This window comes from Chrysemys picta, chromosome 11 (assembly GCF_011386835.1).
Source record: "Chrysemys picta bellii isolate R12L10 chromosome 11, ASM1138683v2, whole genome shotgun sequence".
Lineage (NCBI taxonomy): Eukaryota > Metazoa > Chordata > Testudines > Emydidae > Chrysemys > Chrysemys picta.
This window is the reverse complement of record NC_088801.1, coordinates 17173947-17193938: the sequence shown is the minus strand read 5'-3', so window position 1 is coordinate 17193938 and position 19992 is coordinate 17173947. Positions and strand designations below refer to the sequence as shown.

Genomic DNA, 19992 nt, shown 5'->3' with positions numbered 1-19992 from the left:
TCTCGAGTTATACATTAGTTTATATCCTGTGCTGAAATCAATATCCAAGTGGTAGTCAAGTAATAGATTCTGAGCCCACTAAATGATAGTTCATGAATAAGCGCTAGATGAAGAAGGATACCATATATTAAGTTGGTTGTCCCTAGGTAAACTGTCTTTGTATGTCAGTGGCAGAGCACTTGTATTGGAGCAATTGTATAAAGTTCTTGTTGCAACAACTTTTAAAGAAAATGCAAAAGTTGTTTTTTGTTAATGATAATCTAGGTCTCTAATCTGCAAAAAGACAGACTCTTACACCTGCACAGAGTCCCATTAAATTCACTGGGAATTCAGGTAGGGTATAAAGGTTCACCCAGGCACACCCTTTTGCAGGACTGAGGCCATAATGCGTTCAGCAGAATCTTCATGAGTACTGTGATCACAAACAAGGTACAAGTTCTTTTTTTGCATGTGCAAAGGAAATTCCTATGTTGTTTGCAATGCTGTTGTAGCTGTGTTGGTCCCAGAATATTAGAGTGACAAGGTGGGTGAGCTAATATCTTTTATTGGACCAACTTCTTTTGGTGAAAGATACAAGCTTTTGAGCTACATAGAGCTCTTCTTCAGGTCTTCTGTGAAAAGGTAGCTTTTGAGAAGACCTGAAGACGAGCTCTCTGTAGGTCGCAAGCCTGTCTCTTTCACCAACAGAAGTTGGTCCAATAAAAGATACTACTTCACCCACATTGTCTCTCAAAGGAGATTCCTAGGCATTTACTCTTACATAATTAATTTCATCTACTCTTGTGTGTAATGAAAAAAATTCTTAATCTTTTTAGGAAAAACTGTCAGAAGAGGACAGAAAATGCAAAGAAACTATGGAACACATTCATATTGCAGTAGATGAAGATTCAAGAAGTGAAAGTAGCAGTACTGAAGAAGAGAAAGAAAAGACAAAATTGCTATTAGAACGATTGAAAGCTCTGGAGGTAAGAAATAAAATAACTTTACACATAAAATATACCACTTCTTATAGTGGTACTGAATCAATGTGGTATAAATCCAGTCTTTCTCAGTTCACTTAGACTCATGTAACAGTATTTTTTTATCATGATTCATTTATCAAGGATGAGCAAAAAGTTCCATCTTGGAACTACTGTCTCTAATGTCAAGGATCATATATCCTTAAAAAGTACTTCATAAATAATTTTAATTCAGTTCAAGCTATAGGCTCAATCAAACCCGTTGACACTATCCAATAAGAAAACTTGTGTCATTCTGACTTTGTTTCAAGTGTTAATTTTTTTAATCGTGTGTCGCATACATAATTTAATAACCATCATAAAAATGGCATTCCTTCACTCTGGTGTTTGCTGCTGAAGTTGCAATATTTGGAGTACTTATTGTTGAAAACCTCACAGTCCTTACCAACCCCCCCAAGGAGAATGTACCTGAGTAAGTGCACTGAGTTCAATGTGCATGTACTTAAGCATGATGTAATAACCTCAAGGTTCGGAACCAAGGTCTGGACCAACATAGAATCAAATTCTGAAGTTCTTATTCAGTGCTCAATTCATTGTAGTCTGTTCAGGTTCTTATACAGTGGTTCAGCAGTACAGTATACAAATGCTTTCTAGTGATCTCAGCAGGAGTTTTGCCTGAGATTGAGAAAAACAAGGACTAAAGAATCAGTCACTGGGGCTATAGATTTCTGGTTTAAGCAAACAGGAAAATTCTCCTTCTGCTTCATAATCCACATAACATTCTCACTTGATTTATACTCCAATTCAATTAAAAATCAAGTTCAATATTAGTGTCCTGGAAGATTTTGTAAAACAAAAATAAAACAAAAAGTGGTAGGTGTGTTCAGATCTAAGTACAAAGCACAGGCCTCACCTAAAATTATACAAGGTCTTTATAATTATGTCTGTAAATATATTTTCCCTTTAAAGACCCACACAAATATCACTGAAATGAACATATTAAATGTTAATTCTCACTAATCCTACATAGAACAATTGCTTCATAATATGTATGCATTTTACCTAGGTCTATAGAACTTGAAATAAACAAAAGCACTTATTTAGTCTTAATTGTATCATTGATGTTGAGTGACTTGAGGTTCCTTGTAAATTTCTTTTTCCAAATATGCATAATTTGAGTTCCCTTGGCCTTGTTTTCAGTCAATCTGCATGACTGTGCAGTCCTTTATGTCCTTTCAGCTGATAAGAAATCATTCAATAAAGTCATAACCTTTTATCAATTATGGCAAACTGCCTAGAAGGAAAAAAAACATAACATTAAGGACAGACAGGATCTGTCTCTGGGAGGTCAGTTAATAGGTTTCCTCACTGATGTCAGCTTTGTGCAGTAGCTTGTAAAAAACCATGTATTAGCAAATGCCAATACTTCAAGAATTAATCTACATAAATAGTCTAATGAGCAGTCAAAGAAGAAAAATGAACTGCAGGGCCAACATTAATTGTGCCCAAAGATAATTAAAACAAAGTGTTGTTAATTGTGTGTTGGTTTAATGTTATATATCCTTGCCCTTGTTTTTTCTTGGAGGGTATAAATTTTTATGTCAAAGGCTGAAAGCTCTTTGGTTTATTAATCAAGAGATACATTTTCTCGGTTATTTGCAATTAGCAGTTCTCATCCTTTAGTATTCTGAGAGTAATTAATCTTAGTATTTCATTAATGTATTAAAAAAAAAACAGAAAATGGGTATTTGACATTACATTCACAGTAAAGTAATTAGCAGGTTCCTTCATCTTGAGTATTCAAATTATTACAATTATCAGACATGATTCATAAAATTAACAAGTCTAATAAAGCACATAGTAAAGTTAGTCCATCATCTGTGCAGTGTTATGCATTAAGATTATGCCTATAAACAAAACTCATGAATATTACCTTTCTCAGGACCACATTGTGCTATCACTAATATTTGCATGGAGGTAACTAACAGCAGGATTCGGCCCACCGTATGGTGACTGATGCAGATCTGATCGGAATTTTTTTCCCCTGTGGATAGATTTGGAAAAACTGGAACCGGAAAATTTTCAGCCAAAACCCAAATGTTTTTGGCTGAAAAGTTTGCAATTTTGGCCAAAGTGTATAAGATGAAAATGCAAAATTTTCTGCGGAAAGCAGACTCTTTTAATGAAAAATATTATTTCATTGGAAACTCAATTTTTCACTGAGACAGTTTTGTTGGAAATTTTTTGACCAGCCTTTGATCAATGGAAGACCATTTGGAGGAGCTGATTCCTTTTTAAAAATTATTTGTTGGCCCAGTGCATAATTTTACCAGTAGTATTTTTTGTGGGGGGGGGGAAATGTTACAAGAAAATATTTTCATTATATATTTCTCTCTACAAGCAGTGGATTGCTGGCATTAGCATACATTAATATCAGAAGAAGACATAGCTTATCATGCAATGGACACATGTCACATTCAGTCAGTGATTTAAAAACCACGGTAAACCCGTATATGTAAACACTGCCATGAGTAATAAGCACACTGCTTATATGCTAGAGAGTATTTCCATTCACCAACTATCCAAAACACTTAATTTTTTTCTCTGATATTTCTCTTTCTAAGTCTTAATACTTACTTTGGTTAAATGAATCACATGTATAACATTTCTGTTAATAAAGTGTATAAGTTGGGTTGTGTGGAAGTAACATCTCCTGCTTCCTTTGTGAGCAGGATACATTGTTCTAAACAAAACTGCTTGTTACTTATAGTGGAAAATTAGGACTAAGGCGTCAATTCAGGAAAGCACTTGCTTAAGTGGTTAAGCAACATTGGGTTTGCTCAAGGACTCTCCTGAATAGGGATGCATTCCCAAATATAAGGAACATAAAGGACCTCAACACTCATCTCAAATACAATTGGTACTTTAAAATAGCATTATGGCTTAATACAATAGATAGAGATTATAAGTATATGTACACCAGGCAGTAAAATAAGAGTAGATAATTTTGGACACAGTTTGAGATGGGAATTTGCAAGATGCGCCTAGTCTCATCAAACTAATAAAAGCTAAAATAAAGCATCTGATTATAAATAATTTTGTATCACAGACTTGTAATGTCTTTTCAAGCCTTGTGTATCTTCCTAGCTCTATTAGCTCTGGTCTACACTGTTACGCAACTTCAGCTTCATGAATAACGTAGCTGAAGTTGACGTACTTAAATCTACTCGCCGTGATGTCTTCACTCCCCCTTCAACTCTGCCTGCGCCTCTTGCTCCGGTGGAGTACCAGAGTTGACGGGAGAGTGCTCGGCGATTGATTTATCGCGTCTGATGCGATAAATCGACCCCCACTGGATCGATCGCTGCCCGTTGATCCAACGGGTAATGTAGACAAGCCCTTACTTCCTTTGGAAATCACCCTAATAATAACACCACCTCCTAAAAATCCCATTCAAAATTGTTGGCCCAAAGTGGAAATTTTATTTAAAAAGTTGGCAGAAATATAGCATATGTGTGTGATTTAAAAATATTTTCAATATATCAATATTTTCAGAAATATGCTATTTGTGTCTGTGTATATATATGTATGTATGTAGTGCCGGGAGCTGGGCTTACCTGCTCTTACCATCACTTAGTAGTTAAGTCATTGGGACCTCAATTTCCCCCTCCCAGTCTCTGGTGCTTCCTGTCAGCAACTCCTCCTCCTTCCTTTTGGTTGTGTATCTACTCAGTCCTCCAGCAGGGTCACCAATTTAACTCATCCCCCCTTTCGGGGCAGCAGCATTCAACAAATTGTAGAGGGTCCCACATCCTTCTGACAAGAGAGGATCCTCAGTTTATCTCCTGGCCCCTGCAGATGGCTGGTCCTTCCCATGAGGCTTTCAGCATCTCTATCTTCTCCTTACTTCTGGGAGGGGTGGAAGTGACGGTTATATCCCTGTATGACGAGGGCATTTGAGAAAGGAGCCTGGACCCTTCCACTACACTGAGCTCTTATTCTGGGCCCTATGCGAGGCAAACGAAGTCAGGCACCAGGGTGTGCCTCAAGACTTCCTCCTTGGACCGCTTCCTACTATCCACCCCCTTCCACAGTCTCAAAGTCCAACTTAATATAGCAAAGGGGAGTGGGGGAAAGGGTAACTGAACCTTCAGCCTGGCTAGAGTCATCTGGTAGTCCCTTCCTCCCCAGCAGAGGCTTTTGTGGCAGCTTTGGTCTGGAGAACTCAGGGTAGATCTGACCTGTTCCCCCATCTGAGTTGTCTGGCTCCCTTTAAAGTCCTTCCTCCAGCTGAAGCATGCTCTGCGGGTTTGGGGAAAGGAGGGGGTGCAGAGTTACAGGGGCCCAGAACTGCTCCTGAACGCTTTCCGTTCTAATGTGGGATTTATACTCCTCATCACTGTCTCTCCCCCACCCCCACATGTTCTTGTAACGAATATTTGACACTGACTTATGAATTCAGCACATATTTTAAGAAGAGATCATTTGCATCAAGAAAGTTTTCACCTATTTAGCCAAATATACAATTTCAACACCTAAGAGATTCCCAGGGTACACAGAGTCCTTCCTTTCTCTTCCCAGCCCTTCCTCATCATCCTATTGCTGGAGTGTGCTCTCCCTGCACTAAAGACGGTAATATATTTATAATTAATCTAGGGAAGAATTTGAACTAGTAGCAAAAAAAAGGTTTTGCTATATACTAACATCTTTGAGGAACAACATACTAAAGCAGAGGAGTTACCATCTATCAACACCCTAGCCCCAAAGAAGCACACCAATGGGTTATTCAGCCTTTATTTTTATGCTACCCATATAGGAAAAAATAATCTTATGTTCTAATTACATAACAGGAAGAGAATTCTTTGTATGCTAATAGTATTTGGAATACTGAACATCACCACAATAGCTGGGAGGCAAGTAATGGGTTTCTGCACGAATGGTCTGCTGCCAAAATGGCAAATATGATGAAGCTAGTACAAACTGATGCTGAACTGAATGTTGCAGAGTATCCATTTTAGAGTAAAAACAGTTATACATTTTATTCTCAAGTAATATGTTGCTAAAAGGGAGAAAATGACTTTAAGAGTGCAGTTGTTTTTAGCACTATTTTTCTCATTAACTGTTGAGTACTTTGCCGAATAAACCACCACACTGCATCTTAGCATAGATGGTTTCTCAGTGAACAATACACAGCAATTTAGTAAAGTGTTTTTACTGTCAGCCTACTCAAATTTTTTTTTCCCCAGATGAGGTGTTATGATCCCTTTGACAAAGTTTAGTATTCCCTCATTTGCCCTTTTAATGATGATCTTTTTACATCTTTTATCAGTCATAGCAATTCTTTTTCCAGCCTACTGACTAATAAATACTCTTATGCATGGCGGAATTTGATGTTTATTATTTTCTAATTGTGATGGATAATATGAATTTTAAGCACATTTTTATTTTTAATTATTTTAATTTTCTCAGTTGCATGAAGGGGGCAGGCAATAATTATTTAATGGCAGTAGATGTTAAGATTCAAAAAGTTAAAGTTTTATTTATTTGTAACAAGCCTAATTTACAGAATTTTACCCATAAAGTCTCCACAGGTAGGAGGTTGAAGCTAAAACAAACAAACAAAAATCTCAGGCCTTTTTGTGGGCGGGAGGCTGCATTCCAGGTCGAGTGGAGCAAAACCCCCCGATAAGGCACATGACAAGGACAGGGGAAGCCACCTCACTGCTGAACAGCTCCAGCCCATGGTAAGCAGACACCCCTCATTCTCGGCCAGTGAATGAGTGAGCAGGGCCATGACAGCAGGGCAACAGGGTCCTGTGATACCAGATCCTTGAAGGCGATAGGTGTCGGGGAGGCTGCGCTCACTGATTACTTTCGGTGGACATTTTCCCCCTCGCTTTATGTGTCAGGTGAAATTGACATTTACTGACGACTAATGATTTTAATTGAATCCTTCCAACCCTATAAATACCATACATTTTTAATCAAATGAAACAGATGACAAATAACAAATGGTTCAAAATCCATTATACCCCACTCTGTGTCATTGGAATTCATATCAAATTGTGATCTCTTGGATATCAAAACTCCCTTGTGGCATTAGCATTCTTAGTTAGCTGCTCATGAAATCCGCTTAATTTACTCCAGCAGTTATGATCAAACACCTTATAACTCTTACGAAGCAAAAGTAATTCCACTGGTAAATTCATTGTGTATGTGGACTTCTGAAAAAGATAAAAGATTAATGATGTAAGGAGAGTAGTGCAACTCTTTGGTTGGTTTTCATTTTCTTGTCTGATTTCAGCACAAGAGTAATTGGAGATATATTTTTTTAAAGGCAGTCAGGAAAACCTGCGCAACATAGTATATTTTGAACGTGGATCAACCCCCAGTATAGCTACATATTACACACACTATGTGAAAAAGGTTGAAAAGTCAAACACTCAGAAATTAGGAAATGCCAGAATTAATGTGCCCTTTGCAACCTTAATTTGACTCCCTTGTGTGTATTAAGATACAGTCTCTAATTACATGATCACATACTATTTATTCAACAGAACCCCTGACTTCTTCTCCACTGCCTCACTGATTCTAAGGCCTGGTCTACATTGATGGGGAGAGGGAAGAATCGATCTAAGTTACGCAACTTCAGCTACGTTCACGTAGCTGAAGTCGATGTACTTAGATCGACTTACCGTGGTGTCTTCCGCTGCCGCTCCCCCGTTGACTCTGCCTGTGCATCTCGCCGAGCTGGACTACAGGAGTCGATGGGAGAGTGCTTGTAGATCGATCGCTGCCCACCGATCTGGCCGGTAGTGAAGACATAACCTTAGTTGGAATTCCTTTACTTAGGCAGTCCCAGTCGTGCACCCTGTTACCTTCCCTAACTCCCAGTCCCAGTCTCCTTGCCCAGCCAGTCCCAGTCTCCCCCACTCTAACTCTAACTCCCAGTCCCAGTTTCCTCTCCCCACCACAGCCTCCAGTCCCCTACCCTCCCTGGCTCACTGATTCTACTTGCCCCACTCTCCTCACGTCCAGCTATTGCCCTCTCCACATTCAAATAAAGCAGCTTCCTTCTCCATGCTTCCTGGGCCTTACTGAAAGCACCGGGGAGAGAGGCTTCCTGCTGTCGGTTCTGGGGCCTGGCCCTGGCTCACAGCATCCCTAAATTGCAATTGCAGGGAAAGTCCTGCTTAGCCCCAAGCTGGACTGTGCCCAGTGTAGATGGAATTTTGGGGGAATTTAGCTGCAAAGTACTCTCAAGTCTTTCCTGAGCATGTACAAACTGTGATTTTCCAAGGACTTCTAACTTGGCCAGATTTGGGTGAAATTTTACAGGGATGACAAAAAGCACATTTCAGCCCAAAAAGTTAAAGTTTGGCAAAGTGAAGAGCAACTGAAAACTAGGTCTTGTCATTGGAAGTCTCAGGCAACCTTAATAATAGACAGTGCTAACAACCCCACATAAAATGCTAAAGATCAGCAAAGGATTCTCATTATGTATTACTACTGAATCACTTGAATTACTTGTGAATTTCACTTCTGTGTTCCGTTTAAGTCCTTTGAGGCTTTATTTAGCAAGTATGTCCTCCCTGGCCATGCAGGAATACCAAAAAGCTTGGCCTTCCCATCAAGCAAGAAGTTTCTGTTCTAACTATGCAGCAAGGAAAGGCTTCCCACAGTAGCAGTTCCTGTGCTGTGGGGAAACCTAGGGCTTCTTGCTTCTCACAACCTCCCCTGACCAAAGAGCAAGTCCCCCAAAAAGGAGCAGGGGACAGTCTAGTTCATAGCTCTGTCCCCTCTATACCAGCCTGTGGAGTGGAGTGGGGAGAGGTGGGGTGGGGTGATATGTGAATAGAGCAGTTTTCACTCTTCCTGTGCATACAGGGATCACCTGGGAGGGCGCGTTCCAATCTGTCCTCCTGGAATGGTGCAGCCCTTCACTACGCTACACAGGACTCTGGCCCCAATCTAGCCCTAAAAGCAATAGTCATTTTAATTTAAAAAAAATAAATTAACAAATCAATGATAAATACTGTGTCAGCTTTTGAAGGCTTATTAAAATCTGTCTGATACACAGACATTTATGCATTGTGGAGAATTCAGCATGAAATAATTAGGTCTGACTATATTAAGTGTTCTAGCCTTTTTTTTTTTTTAAGTTCTCTCATTGCAACTCTCTAAAAACCATTTGCTTTTGATTGAGCAGTCAGAAAGAAAGCAACCTTTCTGTCAAATGGTGTTAGCCTGAGGGAATAAACCAAAGGATGCTGAATGAAAGCACTTTCAAAAAGACAATTTTTTTTTAAAACAGTAAACATAGACTTTATGAAAAGGTTTCTGCAAAATACACAAATCTTTCTGTCTGATGGCCTTCTTTCATGCACTAGGCCAGGGGTCTCAAACTCAAATGACCACGAGGGCCACATGAGGACTAGTACATTGGCCCGAGGGCTGCATTTACTGACACCTCCCCCACGCCGCCCTTGGCCCCGCCCCCACTCCACCCCTTCCATGAGGCAGCATCCCTGCCCAGCCTCTTCCTGCCCCCATTCCAACCCCTTCCCTGAAATCCCCACCCCAACTCTGTCCCCTTCCTGCCCCCAGGGGTGTGGCGGGGGCTCAGGGCAGGGAGTTGGGGTGTGGGGTTCAGGAGAGATGCAGGGTATGGCAGGGGGTCAGGGTGAAGGCAGGGGGCTCAGGGCAGGGGGTTTGGCTGCAGGAGGGATTTGGGGGGTGGGCTCCGGCCTGATACGCACCGGGGGCAGGGCAGGTTGCCTGCCTGCCTGCCTGCCCTGCCCCCGCGCCGCTCCGAGAAGCAGATGGAACCTGGGGAAGGAGGGGTGCAGGGGTGTGTGTGGCTGTTGCTTCAGGCACCACCCCCAGCAGCTCCCATTGGCGGTGGTTCCCCATTCGTGGCCATGCGCCCCTCCTTCCCCAGGTTCCATCCGCTTCCCAGAGCGGTGCGGGGGCAGGGTAGGCAGGCAGGTAGCCTGCCCTGCCCCCAGTGCGCGTCAGGCCGCAGCCGCTCTAGGTAAATGCTGGGGGAGGGCGGGGGAGCTCGCGGGTTGCAGAAAATAACCCTATGGGCCGCATGCGACCCCCGGGCCGCGTGTTTGAGACCCCTGCACTAGGCCCTGGGTCCTTTTCCTTGAAGAGGAACGAGGTTGTGGTTAAGGGTTGGACTGAGACTCAGGAAATCTGGGTCCAGTTCCAGCTCAACTACAGACCTTCTGTATCTTGTACAAGTAATTTAATTGCTCGGTGCTTCAATTCCTTATCTGTAAAGAATGGGGATGTGAGAGGGCAATCAAGTACCTTGGGGAGAGGGTGCCTGAGTTTGGCTTGCTGGCTTTCTTTCCTCAGGGGTCATTTTACAGATATGGACCCAGAAACACAAATCAAAGAACCACTGGGACACAAGGGTCACAATTGGGAAAATGGAGACTTACAGTTCAGTGGGTTATCCCATTAAGGTAACAGAAAATGGTGCATATTGGCTAAGAGGAGAACAAAGGTCAGAAAGGAGATGGGGGACTAGTTAGTAAGTACTGTCTTAGACTTGGCTATTCTAGCTATTAATATTGATAGCCCTTTTATGTGTTTTGTTTGTCTGTTGTCCTGGCCCTTCATCTCCAAAATGGGCAAGGAAAGAATAAATAAAATGGGACTTTGAGTTTTATCTAACCATCTGGAGTACTGGTGTGATACTTACAAACTAATTTGCCTGTTGAGGCTCTCTGACAGATGATAATACATCCTGTTTCTGTCTTGTCTACTTAGACTGTAAGTTGTTTAGGGCGGGAGCTGCCTCTTTCTGTGTCTGTAGAGTGCCTAGAATGTTGGAAGCTGGAGCTTCAAGGGGCTACTGTAATACAAATAATACAAATTTTATTAAAGTGAATGTTTAAAATTAAATTTACACAAGTTGAGAGGGAAGGTGCTGTACATCTGGGGTCAGGCTTGGGTTATGGGGGATTGCAAGTATCGGTTACAAGGTTCACGAGGTACATACATATCACATAACCAACATAGATCCAGACTGGGGTGTGGGAGTTTTTAAAGCATCAGTGGATAAGTGGGCTCGGGTACGCCACCCATGGAATGTATTAAGAGTCCAAGTCAGTATTGGTGTAGAGAATAAGTACATGGGTGGGGTGCATCCCTCGGTTCATCAGGGAAGGAAGCGGATTATTTCCCTGGTCGGCGGTCTCAGTTACTCGACCTGGTACTGGCGGTGTCCCATGATGTGTTCCTGGTAGATGTCTCTGGATCTCCTGATGGTGACCTCCTGAGCTGTTTCATGAGCTGGACTTAGCATTGACTGACTCCGCACGCTCTCAGTACCGGCTCATTGTGGGGGTCCCATGTGCCCAGGGCTCCCACGATCAGGGCTTGTAACTCTGGGCTCTCAAGGTGTTGGCCAGCAGGGTGTACTTCAATGCCTTCTGTGCTCGGGGCTCGTGGAAGGCCGGTGACCTGTTTTCAAATGGCACCATGACGTCTACCATGAGGACCTTCTTCTTTTCTGCGTCAGTTACGATGATGTCGGATTGCAGTTGGCTGTCTGTCCCGGGGATGGCGGAGTCGAAAGTGATCTTCCCCAGGGACAGCAGGATGGCTTTCACCAGCCAATTCTGGATGGCGTCATGGCGGTGCCGCCAGGCTCCGTAGTGGTGTTTGCATCCACACAGGACGTGGGACAGGGTCACGTTGGCATATGCACTTCCTACAGTGCTTGTCCCAGTTGCCGTGGCGGACAACTCCATTGAGGGGAACGCAATTGAGTCGGGCCCGGTGGATGAACTGCCAGTCGGTGAACCTGATGAAGTTGCCCCCAGGGAGGAAGTGGTTGCTGGCGTCCCACTTACTGGATATCTCAAACACCTTGCCCTGGTCCGGCTTCCGCTTGAGGTTCTCACGTAGTGGCAGTGGATGGCATCTTTCAGGGTCCTTTCCAGCATCATTTTGGCGGTTGGGTGACGATGGTGTGGTCCGGGGTCTTTATGTGCAGCACCAATATTCCCAGCTCCCAGCGCTCCTCGCAACACTTCCAGCGGCAGCCAATCCTCTTTTCTAGGCATCTCGAGGCATTGCGGACACGGGACCAGAGAGAGGACAGGTCTCCCCCCGCTCTCACAAACTCAGCCTCCAGGGAGCCGCTGAGGTAAGTGGCGACGTCCTGCTCGGAGGGGGCCCTGACAATTCGTTTCCTGACCATGTCCCGCATGGCTTCATCTGCAATGCTCCTCATCGTTGGGTCCAGGCATGTCAGGAGGCGGAAGGCGTGGGTGATCACTGCCATGTCGCCCAGGTCGCCCATCCGAGGTATGTTGGAGCCGCCCTGCCTGTGGGAAATGTAGATGATGTCGATGCTAGCCCTCTGGGGAAGATAGAGCCATTAAATAATAAATACTATTACTTGGCCCTGTCCCTGAATGAAAGTCAGTTCATTCCCAAAGCTACCATTTTGTTTTTTTCTACCTCTAACCCACATTCTTTATTAAAAGTACAACATAACTTCCAGTTAAGACAGATATTGGTAACCAATCAGTGACTCTTACAGGTTGTTACATACCTAGGTAGCAAGCAACCAGCCCTCCTGCCTCAAGCACCTAAATTCTGCAATTTGCATCAGTTCCACAAGCTGAGAAAATTAGTGACCGTAGGCTGCTGTCAGCCTTGCTTTCTTGCACCAAAATAGCAAGCCACTGAGGTAGCATAAAATTGTGATCTTGAAGTTTTCCAATGAAAGGCCTAATTCATGTGTGAAAATCTCATTGCTCGCGGGTGAGTGAAAGTCAATGAAAGTTTCAGTAAACTGAACTATAGTAGACCTAGTTTCTTCTTGAGAAGAGTCTCAAAAAGCCTTCCCCTTGATTCTAATTATACTGTTTTTCCCTCTCACTCTTTGCAATTTATCATGGGAAAATGTGTTTTGTTTTAATAAATTGAGCTTTTGGGAGAAGGTTCACTTAGGATCATAAGCTAAATGTTTCAGTGTATTAAAAGGGTAATTTCCCCCATATCATCACCATTAAACAAATGAGGAAGTATGTCAAATACTTCCCATATTATGCTTTTATTACTCTATGGAGAGAGACTATTTGATAACCAAATAGCTGAGAGAGACAGTGTTTATAAAGACACTTATTTCCTTTGGGTGAACTGAAATTTCAAAGAGAAAGCAACTTCATTTTAATCTTTAATGTTGCAGTTTATAGATTCTGGGCTTCCTTGTTTTTTTTTAAACAGATATTCCCATATGGATTATGATGTGTATTAAATAAATAATTTGTTCGTTATTTAGTTTGTTAGAAGATAGACTTTTTTTCACCTAAGAAAGTATACAGTTTCCAGCATCAAGGAGTCTAAAATCCCTTTGGTAACAAGGAGAAGAAACTTGTTATTTACTGGAAGTGAACTGCTTCATCTGCACTTGTTGCCTACAAGAAAGTTTAATCCCATTACTTAGAATTGCAACATAATCACTGAATTGCCTAAAAATAATCTACAGCAAATAGTCCTTCAGTCACCACATTTAATTTGATTAATCCAAACAGCCTCTCTCCCCAGTTTCCTGGACACTCACATGTGTGTGTAGTCCATCGGTTCGATGACGACGTTTTCATGCTCTCTCTTTTTGTGGATTCTGGAGTGACTCTGAAGTCCAAAGTGTGACATGCATGCTTGTGAGCGGATCCAGCAGACAAAGTCATTGGTGAGCGTCTTGGTAGCTATAGCGGTAGTATGACGCTTTTCTCTTGCAGCTAACCATTGATTATTGCTGTCCTCTTCAAAGGGTTGGAAAACTCTGAGTGTTGTGTGTTGCCAGGCTGATCTATTTAATCCAGCCTTCTCAAGATCATCCGGTTTTATTGCACCAAAGTGTGTGCTGTCCTTGATGCTGTCCTTGTAGCCCTTTCTGGGGTGGCCTTGGTTCCGGTGGCCTTGCGCCAATTCTCCATAGAATTTTTTTCTGGGGAGTCGCTGTTCAAGCATCCCAGTGATGTGTCCAACCCAGCATAGTTGGGCTTTTATCAGCATGGCCTCGATGCTTATGGCATTTGACTTTTGGAGAACCTCCAGGTTGGTAATTTTGTCCTGCCAGCGGATTCCCATAATGGTGCACAGAGACTGCATATGGAAGACCTCTAGCTGCTTGATATGCCATTTGTATGGTGTCCAGGTCTCACAGCCGTAGAGGAGAGATGTGAGCACAAGAGCATTATAAAGTTTTATTTTTGTTGAGAGGATTGTTGTTGTGGGATTTCAGGACTTTGTTACGCAACTTTCCTAATGACTGAGAAGCTTTCAGTATACTGTTTGTGATCTCTTTGTAAAGAGATCCATCATGGGAGATATTGCTGCTGAGATAGGTAAAACTGTCAACTTGCTTTAGTTGGTTTCCACTAATGGATATGCTACGGGGTATGGCACAGAGCGGTGAAGATGATTGGTGCAAACTCACCATTTTGTTGCACTTAGATTGAAGATGGCATGCTCTCTCCAAACTACAATGCTGTTTGCTTGTAATAATAATGATAAACTTTTAATTCCCAGTATTTAAGCAATTTTTCAAATAAAAAATCTACTGTAATTATACCATTATGGCTAATCCATTTAAAAATCTATCCCTCCCCCACCACGCACACACACACACACCACATTAATTAATGGATAAAACTGCTAGATTACATAACCATTACAAAAACTACATGTCAGATATTTTAGTTACTGAAATCTAAATATTAAAAGTATTATTATTTTATTACTAAAAATATGAAAATGTAAATAAAAATGTGAATAGAGGTGTTATATTCACTTGAAAGAACCCGGACTACTGAAAATATCTGTTGGACTGTGATGAGGTATACCAAGGTTTACTGCCCCATACTGGAGGTCCCACCACCTTGGTGCACCTGGCCCAAGGAAGGTTTCCTTTTGAAGAAAAAAGCAGTGAGTTTAGATCTCCAAGAGCTGCATAGAGAGGTCACCCAGGGTCAGCTGCAGGCAGTACCAATGATAATAGGTTCTTTGGTGGCTAGAAAGGCTAGGAGCAGACAAAAAGACAATGAGAGCCCAACAGGTGAGGTAAAAAGGGTTGGATGCTTCCTCCCAGGGGCAGTTCTAGGTGAAGTTAGGACAGGAGAGGAAGGATCTACACCTCTCTTAACCCAAAGCCCAGTCCGGCCATTGGCTAACTCTGCACATTTCTGATTGAGTCAATGAAAGATTGTTTTATGTTGTGGAATGTAAAACTGAGGTCTCCACCTTGAGCTGGGCATCAGTTGACTGCTGTAAAATTATAGGGTTCTTCCTTGTGAGTCCATTGCTTCTGGTGAACCTGTGATATGAAGACATTGGCTACATTCAAAGTTAATAAAGTATACTTCAGTATATAAGGCTAGAAAATGACATGAAGAAGGTATAAGATCTTTTCTATCCAGCACCTTCCCTTTTTGTAGTCTTGCCAGGACTCTTGGCACGCAAAGACAAAGAATGTCTAGTGTGGACACTAGTCTCCCTAAAGGTGATGAAGATAGCCCTGCCCCTCCCCTCTGGATACAGCAGGAACTACTTCGGTTTGCACTCCCCTATCACTGCTGAAACCATTGTGCTTGTCTTTGGGACTGGCTGGTGGTGCACAGTCCACCACACAATCCTTCCCCCCAAATGGAACAGTCTCTTAATATAAATATGCATAAATAGCCATCACCTGGAGGAAGGTGACATGGGGACATACATCTACCTATGGCTTTTTTTTTGCTTCAGATTTTTAAATTAAACAAACCCCTTTCCTGTTACAAGAGCTTTTTAAAATGTATTAAATATTAAAAAGTGGGGGGAATAAGAAATGAGTGATGGATGGCATTGAAAATGTACTTAACAATACAAAGCTATTATAAAACCATATTTAAGGGTAATATATTTTCCAAGCGCTGTTAAAATGAAACTGCACACCACCAAATATGGACACCATTGAAAACACTTCCTTTCTCCCAGAAGAGTCCTTATAATGAGTTTGAACTAAACATACATCTGTGTCCTAAATATTTACAACTTAAAATTGTTTTAGAAAGAACTGACATTTTAATCAGATTAAAGTTATTTTGCTCCCCTGAGGAGCGTAAGGAATTTAATGAAAACCATGCCTATACTTAGTGGCATTTTCATGATCTCCAGATTTCTTGATGTCTGGAAAAAATAACGCTGTATACAGTATCTCAATTTATTTTTCTTATAGTTTTAAATTGAGTGCAATTATTTTCAGTTGGGATGTTGGGAGTTTGGGGGATATAATAGGTTAATAATAGTAATAGGTAAATCCCTTCACCTCTAGGTCACTGCTGAATGCAATCTGTGTGGGATAGCTGAATGTTATCGATTGACTGTTGAACAATCAGTTAAGTGTATCAGTCTGGCTTCTGGTAAAGAAACGTTCATATTCACAAATGGCTTTATCAAGCACAATTAGTACTAAATAGCTCCTTTATTGCTACACTCAGAAAAGAGGTCAAGGATTGAATTGACATGGAACACATACTACTGCCTTAGGTATGCTCTTGAGGGCTGGTAGAAAATTTTTGCTGGAACTGTTTTTGATGAAAAATTGGAGGGGTTTTGACTAAATGAAAATGTTGATAGATAAATTGAATGCCAAATTTTAAAATTTGAAAATATCTAAATTCCAAAATGCTGCCATAGTTTCTTAGGGTAGTTGTAGTTCAGGTGACTCATGTGGCCATGTCACTGCATTCTCTTCCCTCACCAAGCTTGGAGATCATTTTGGCATAAGCCAGAATTTTCCTTGTTCAGCCTACTCATGCAATTAATATAGTTTTTAACAGAAGTTTTTGTTCACTTTCTGGTTTGGTTTCAGATACTTAAATGCTCTTACCACAAACATAACACTGTCCAGGTCAGGTTAAGGTTAATTGATAAGGCAGATAACCTATGGTATTACCTATTTATATTTACTCAAGGTAGATTGACTTGGGGCTTGATTTTTCAGTGCTGTCAATTCAGCTCCTTTCATATGCACTAAATTTTCTTTTAAAAATATTATTTTTACTTTTCTACTAATGTTTTAGCCTATTATAATGTAGACAAGCAATGGAAACTGTATTTAAACTTGAGGCTCTTCGAAACAATGTGTTGAGTTACTGAATTTACAGAAAAACCTGGAGAACAGAGATTTACATTTTCTGTATTGTCTGCAACACAGCTAAATATAATTGTTTACAACTAAATATAAAGGCTTCCATTTTGCAGACCTTCCATAACAACTATTTCATATTCCGCCCCATTCTGTAGTGAATCCTTGCTGGGTTGTAATTAATCTCATATTTTGAAGCTCAAGTACTTTTGCTTAAGTGTTTAAAAGACTTTTATAATTCCACTGTTAATCACTTTAAGTATTGTTGGATCACTCTGTGTAGAGAACCTCACTGCGTATCATCAGTAAGTAATGTAACTTAGCTTCTTAACAATCAAAAATGCAAAAAAAAAAAAAGGAAAATGCAGCATCCTATTCAAATGAGAGAAAATTTTGCCAAACAAAGCTTTCTGTGCTTTCACTTAGTTTACCACTCTCTTATTTGTAATTTTAAAATAGTAAGTCATAATAATTTATTTTTATGTATATATAATTTCTATTGGATAAATTCTGAGATTGATCCTGCAAACCATTGATTAAGTGAGTCTGCAAGAGGCTTCTCATGGAGCAAGGGCTTTTTAACTGAGAGAGGTTTTGTAGGATCAGGCCCTACATTTCTAATTTACATACTAATGCAATGCGTTTTGTGATCCAATGAAGCAAGTCTTCAATAATAAATAGTTCATAGACTTAAAATAATAAGTAGCTGGAATTCATGTCAAATTGATCTAAATAGGAAAATCCCATATGCCATCAGCATTCTTTGTTGACTGCAGAGGAAATCCCATTAATTTACTTCAGCAGTTAGAATTGCAAGGTATTTAATTCTCACATAGCAAAAAAGAATTTCTCTCAATTCATTTTCTTCTATGGGCTTTGGAAGATGATGAAACATGAATGAGGTTAGGAGAGTAACACAACTTTAAAAAATGATAATGATTTTATTTTTGTTAAACTTGCATAACACCACAAATTAGACACCCACATCCCAGACCTGAACCCAGCTGGCCCAGATCCTTAGCTGACTTAGGTCAACTGAGGTTCTTGATCCCGTTTTTTGGGGGGGGTTTTTGGCGCATACACACACACACACATACATACATATATATATATACACACACACACACACCTTTGACATATATGCATAATCAGAACATCATTGTTTCAGTATTCTTGTTTTTTAAAGTCCTTTGTTGGTCCACAGCAGTTAAAACCTAAATATTTATCCTGATTTTTAAAAGTCAGTTTAACCTGTCAGTGTGGTACATGCAGACTTTAAGATTAGTTATAATTTCAATAATTTATGTAAAATTAAAATAGAATGAATAAATCAAGCATGTACTATGCAACAAATATCTGCTTTCAATTGAGCAGTAAAACCAAAAAAAGCTACATCAAATATATGTATATTTTATGTCAGTATATATTTGCCTGATTAAGATTTGCAATGGTATTAAACAGCACGTAGAAGGAAGAGTTTGATTTTACAGAAAGACACAACCATTTTTGCCGTCATTTTCCCCCATTTTTTCTAATGCCTGAGATTTGTTATATTTGTGTTTGTTTTCATGCTTTGATATCTCAGCCGTCCTTGGCACACTATCAAGTGTGGTTACCCTTAATGAATCTGCCCAGATGGTGTCTTAGAGATCCTCAGTCCTTTTTGTCCTGAGATTTCTGAGCATCCTTTCTTCACCTCATTGCACCTGGAGTACTAACCAAATGGCCAGGAAAGTGGCTTTCTCCCAGGACAGCAACCTTTTTGCATTTTAACAGTGAGCAGCTGTCTCCATCCCACAGAGACCAAAAGCAGCCATCTGATCTTTTTGACTTACATGCACAAATTTCCTACATAGGTGGAAGGGTGAATAGTTTGCCTGACATTCTGACCCATTAAAATCTGAAATATGCAGGTTCATAATGCCATCTAGAGGGCATAGTCCTTTCCTTTTCTGCATAAGGACATGAGATAACACTCCCTTTCCATTATATATGGTGATGGTGCTTATACGCCTTTGCAATTCAATATCTCCATATTCCTGTCCTGATTAACACACACTGCATGCAAGGCCCAAACTGGAAAACCATTTCAGAAAAGAAGATGGAAATGCCCTTTTATTGAGAATGACAACTCTCCCTATTTAATTAATATGTAAACTCCTTGTTATCCCCAGTCAAGCCCTCAGCCAGTGCTTCCAAAATAGTCTTTGCTGACTTTAACACTCATACACTTCATCTGAAATTTTAATGTGAGACAAGATTCTTTTCCAGAAAGAGTAACGATAAGAGCTTTTAGTTTTTTTCACTCCAGTTTGCTGCAATCTGCTGAAAAAGAAGGGGTCTTACAAGTTAGTCATTTTGCTATGTAAAATTCTCTGATGAGGTTATTCCAACAGCAGTTGAGGCTCAGCTGAAAAACTGAGTCTGAAATTCTTGAGGAATTTCACCATGATTTCAATAATTTCCATCCCACCATCAACCTCAGCCTAGATCAATCCACACAAGCGGTCCATTTCCTGGACACTACTGTGCTAATAAGCGATGGTCACATAAATACCACCCTATACCAGAAACCTACTGACCGCTACACTTACCTACATGCCTCCAGCTTCCATCCAGGACACACCACACAATCCATTGTCTACATCCAAGCTCTAAGATATAACCGCATTTGCTCCAATCCCTCGGATAGAGACAAGCACCTACAAGATCTCTATCAAGCATTCTTAAAACTACAATACCCACCTGCTGAAGTGAAAAAACAGATTGACAGAGCCAGACGAGTACCCAGAAGTCACCTCCTACAAGACAGGCCCAACAAAGAAAATAACAGAACACCACTAGCTGTCACCTTCAGCCCCCAACTAAAACCCC

General features: G+C 40.9%; 1 protein-coding gene across 7 annotated transcripts in view; it reads left to right on the top strand.

The window, feature by feature from the left end:
• The window catches only part of NCKAP5 (NCK associated protein 5), a 605695-nt gene that overhangs the window by 421839 nt on the left and 163864 nt on the right, over positions 1–19992 (top strand). For 6 of the 7 annotated variants that reach the window (XM_042855509.2, XM_065560497.1, XM_065560500.1 and 3 more), the window contains one exon: positions 816–965. In XM_042855509.2, coding sequence (XP_042711443.2) covers positions 816–965 — 150 coding nt within the window. Of the gene's footprint in view, positions 1–815; positions 966–19992 lie in introns of those variants that run through there. The other variant, XM_008178696.3, reaches the window with a different exon arrangement.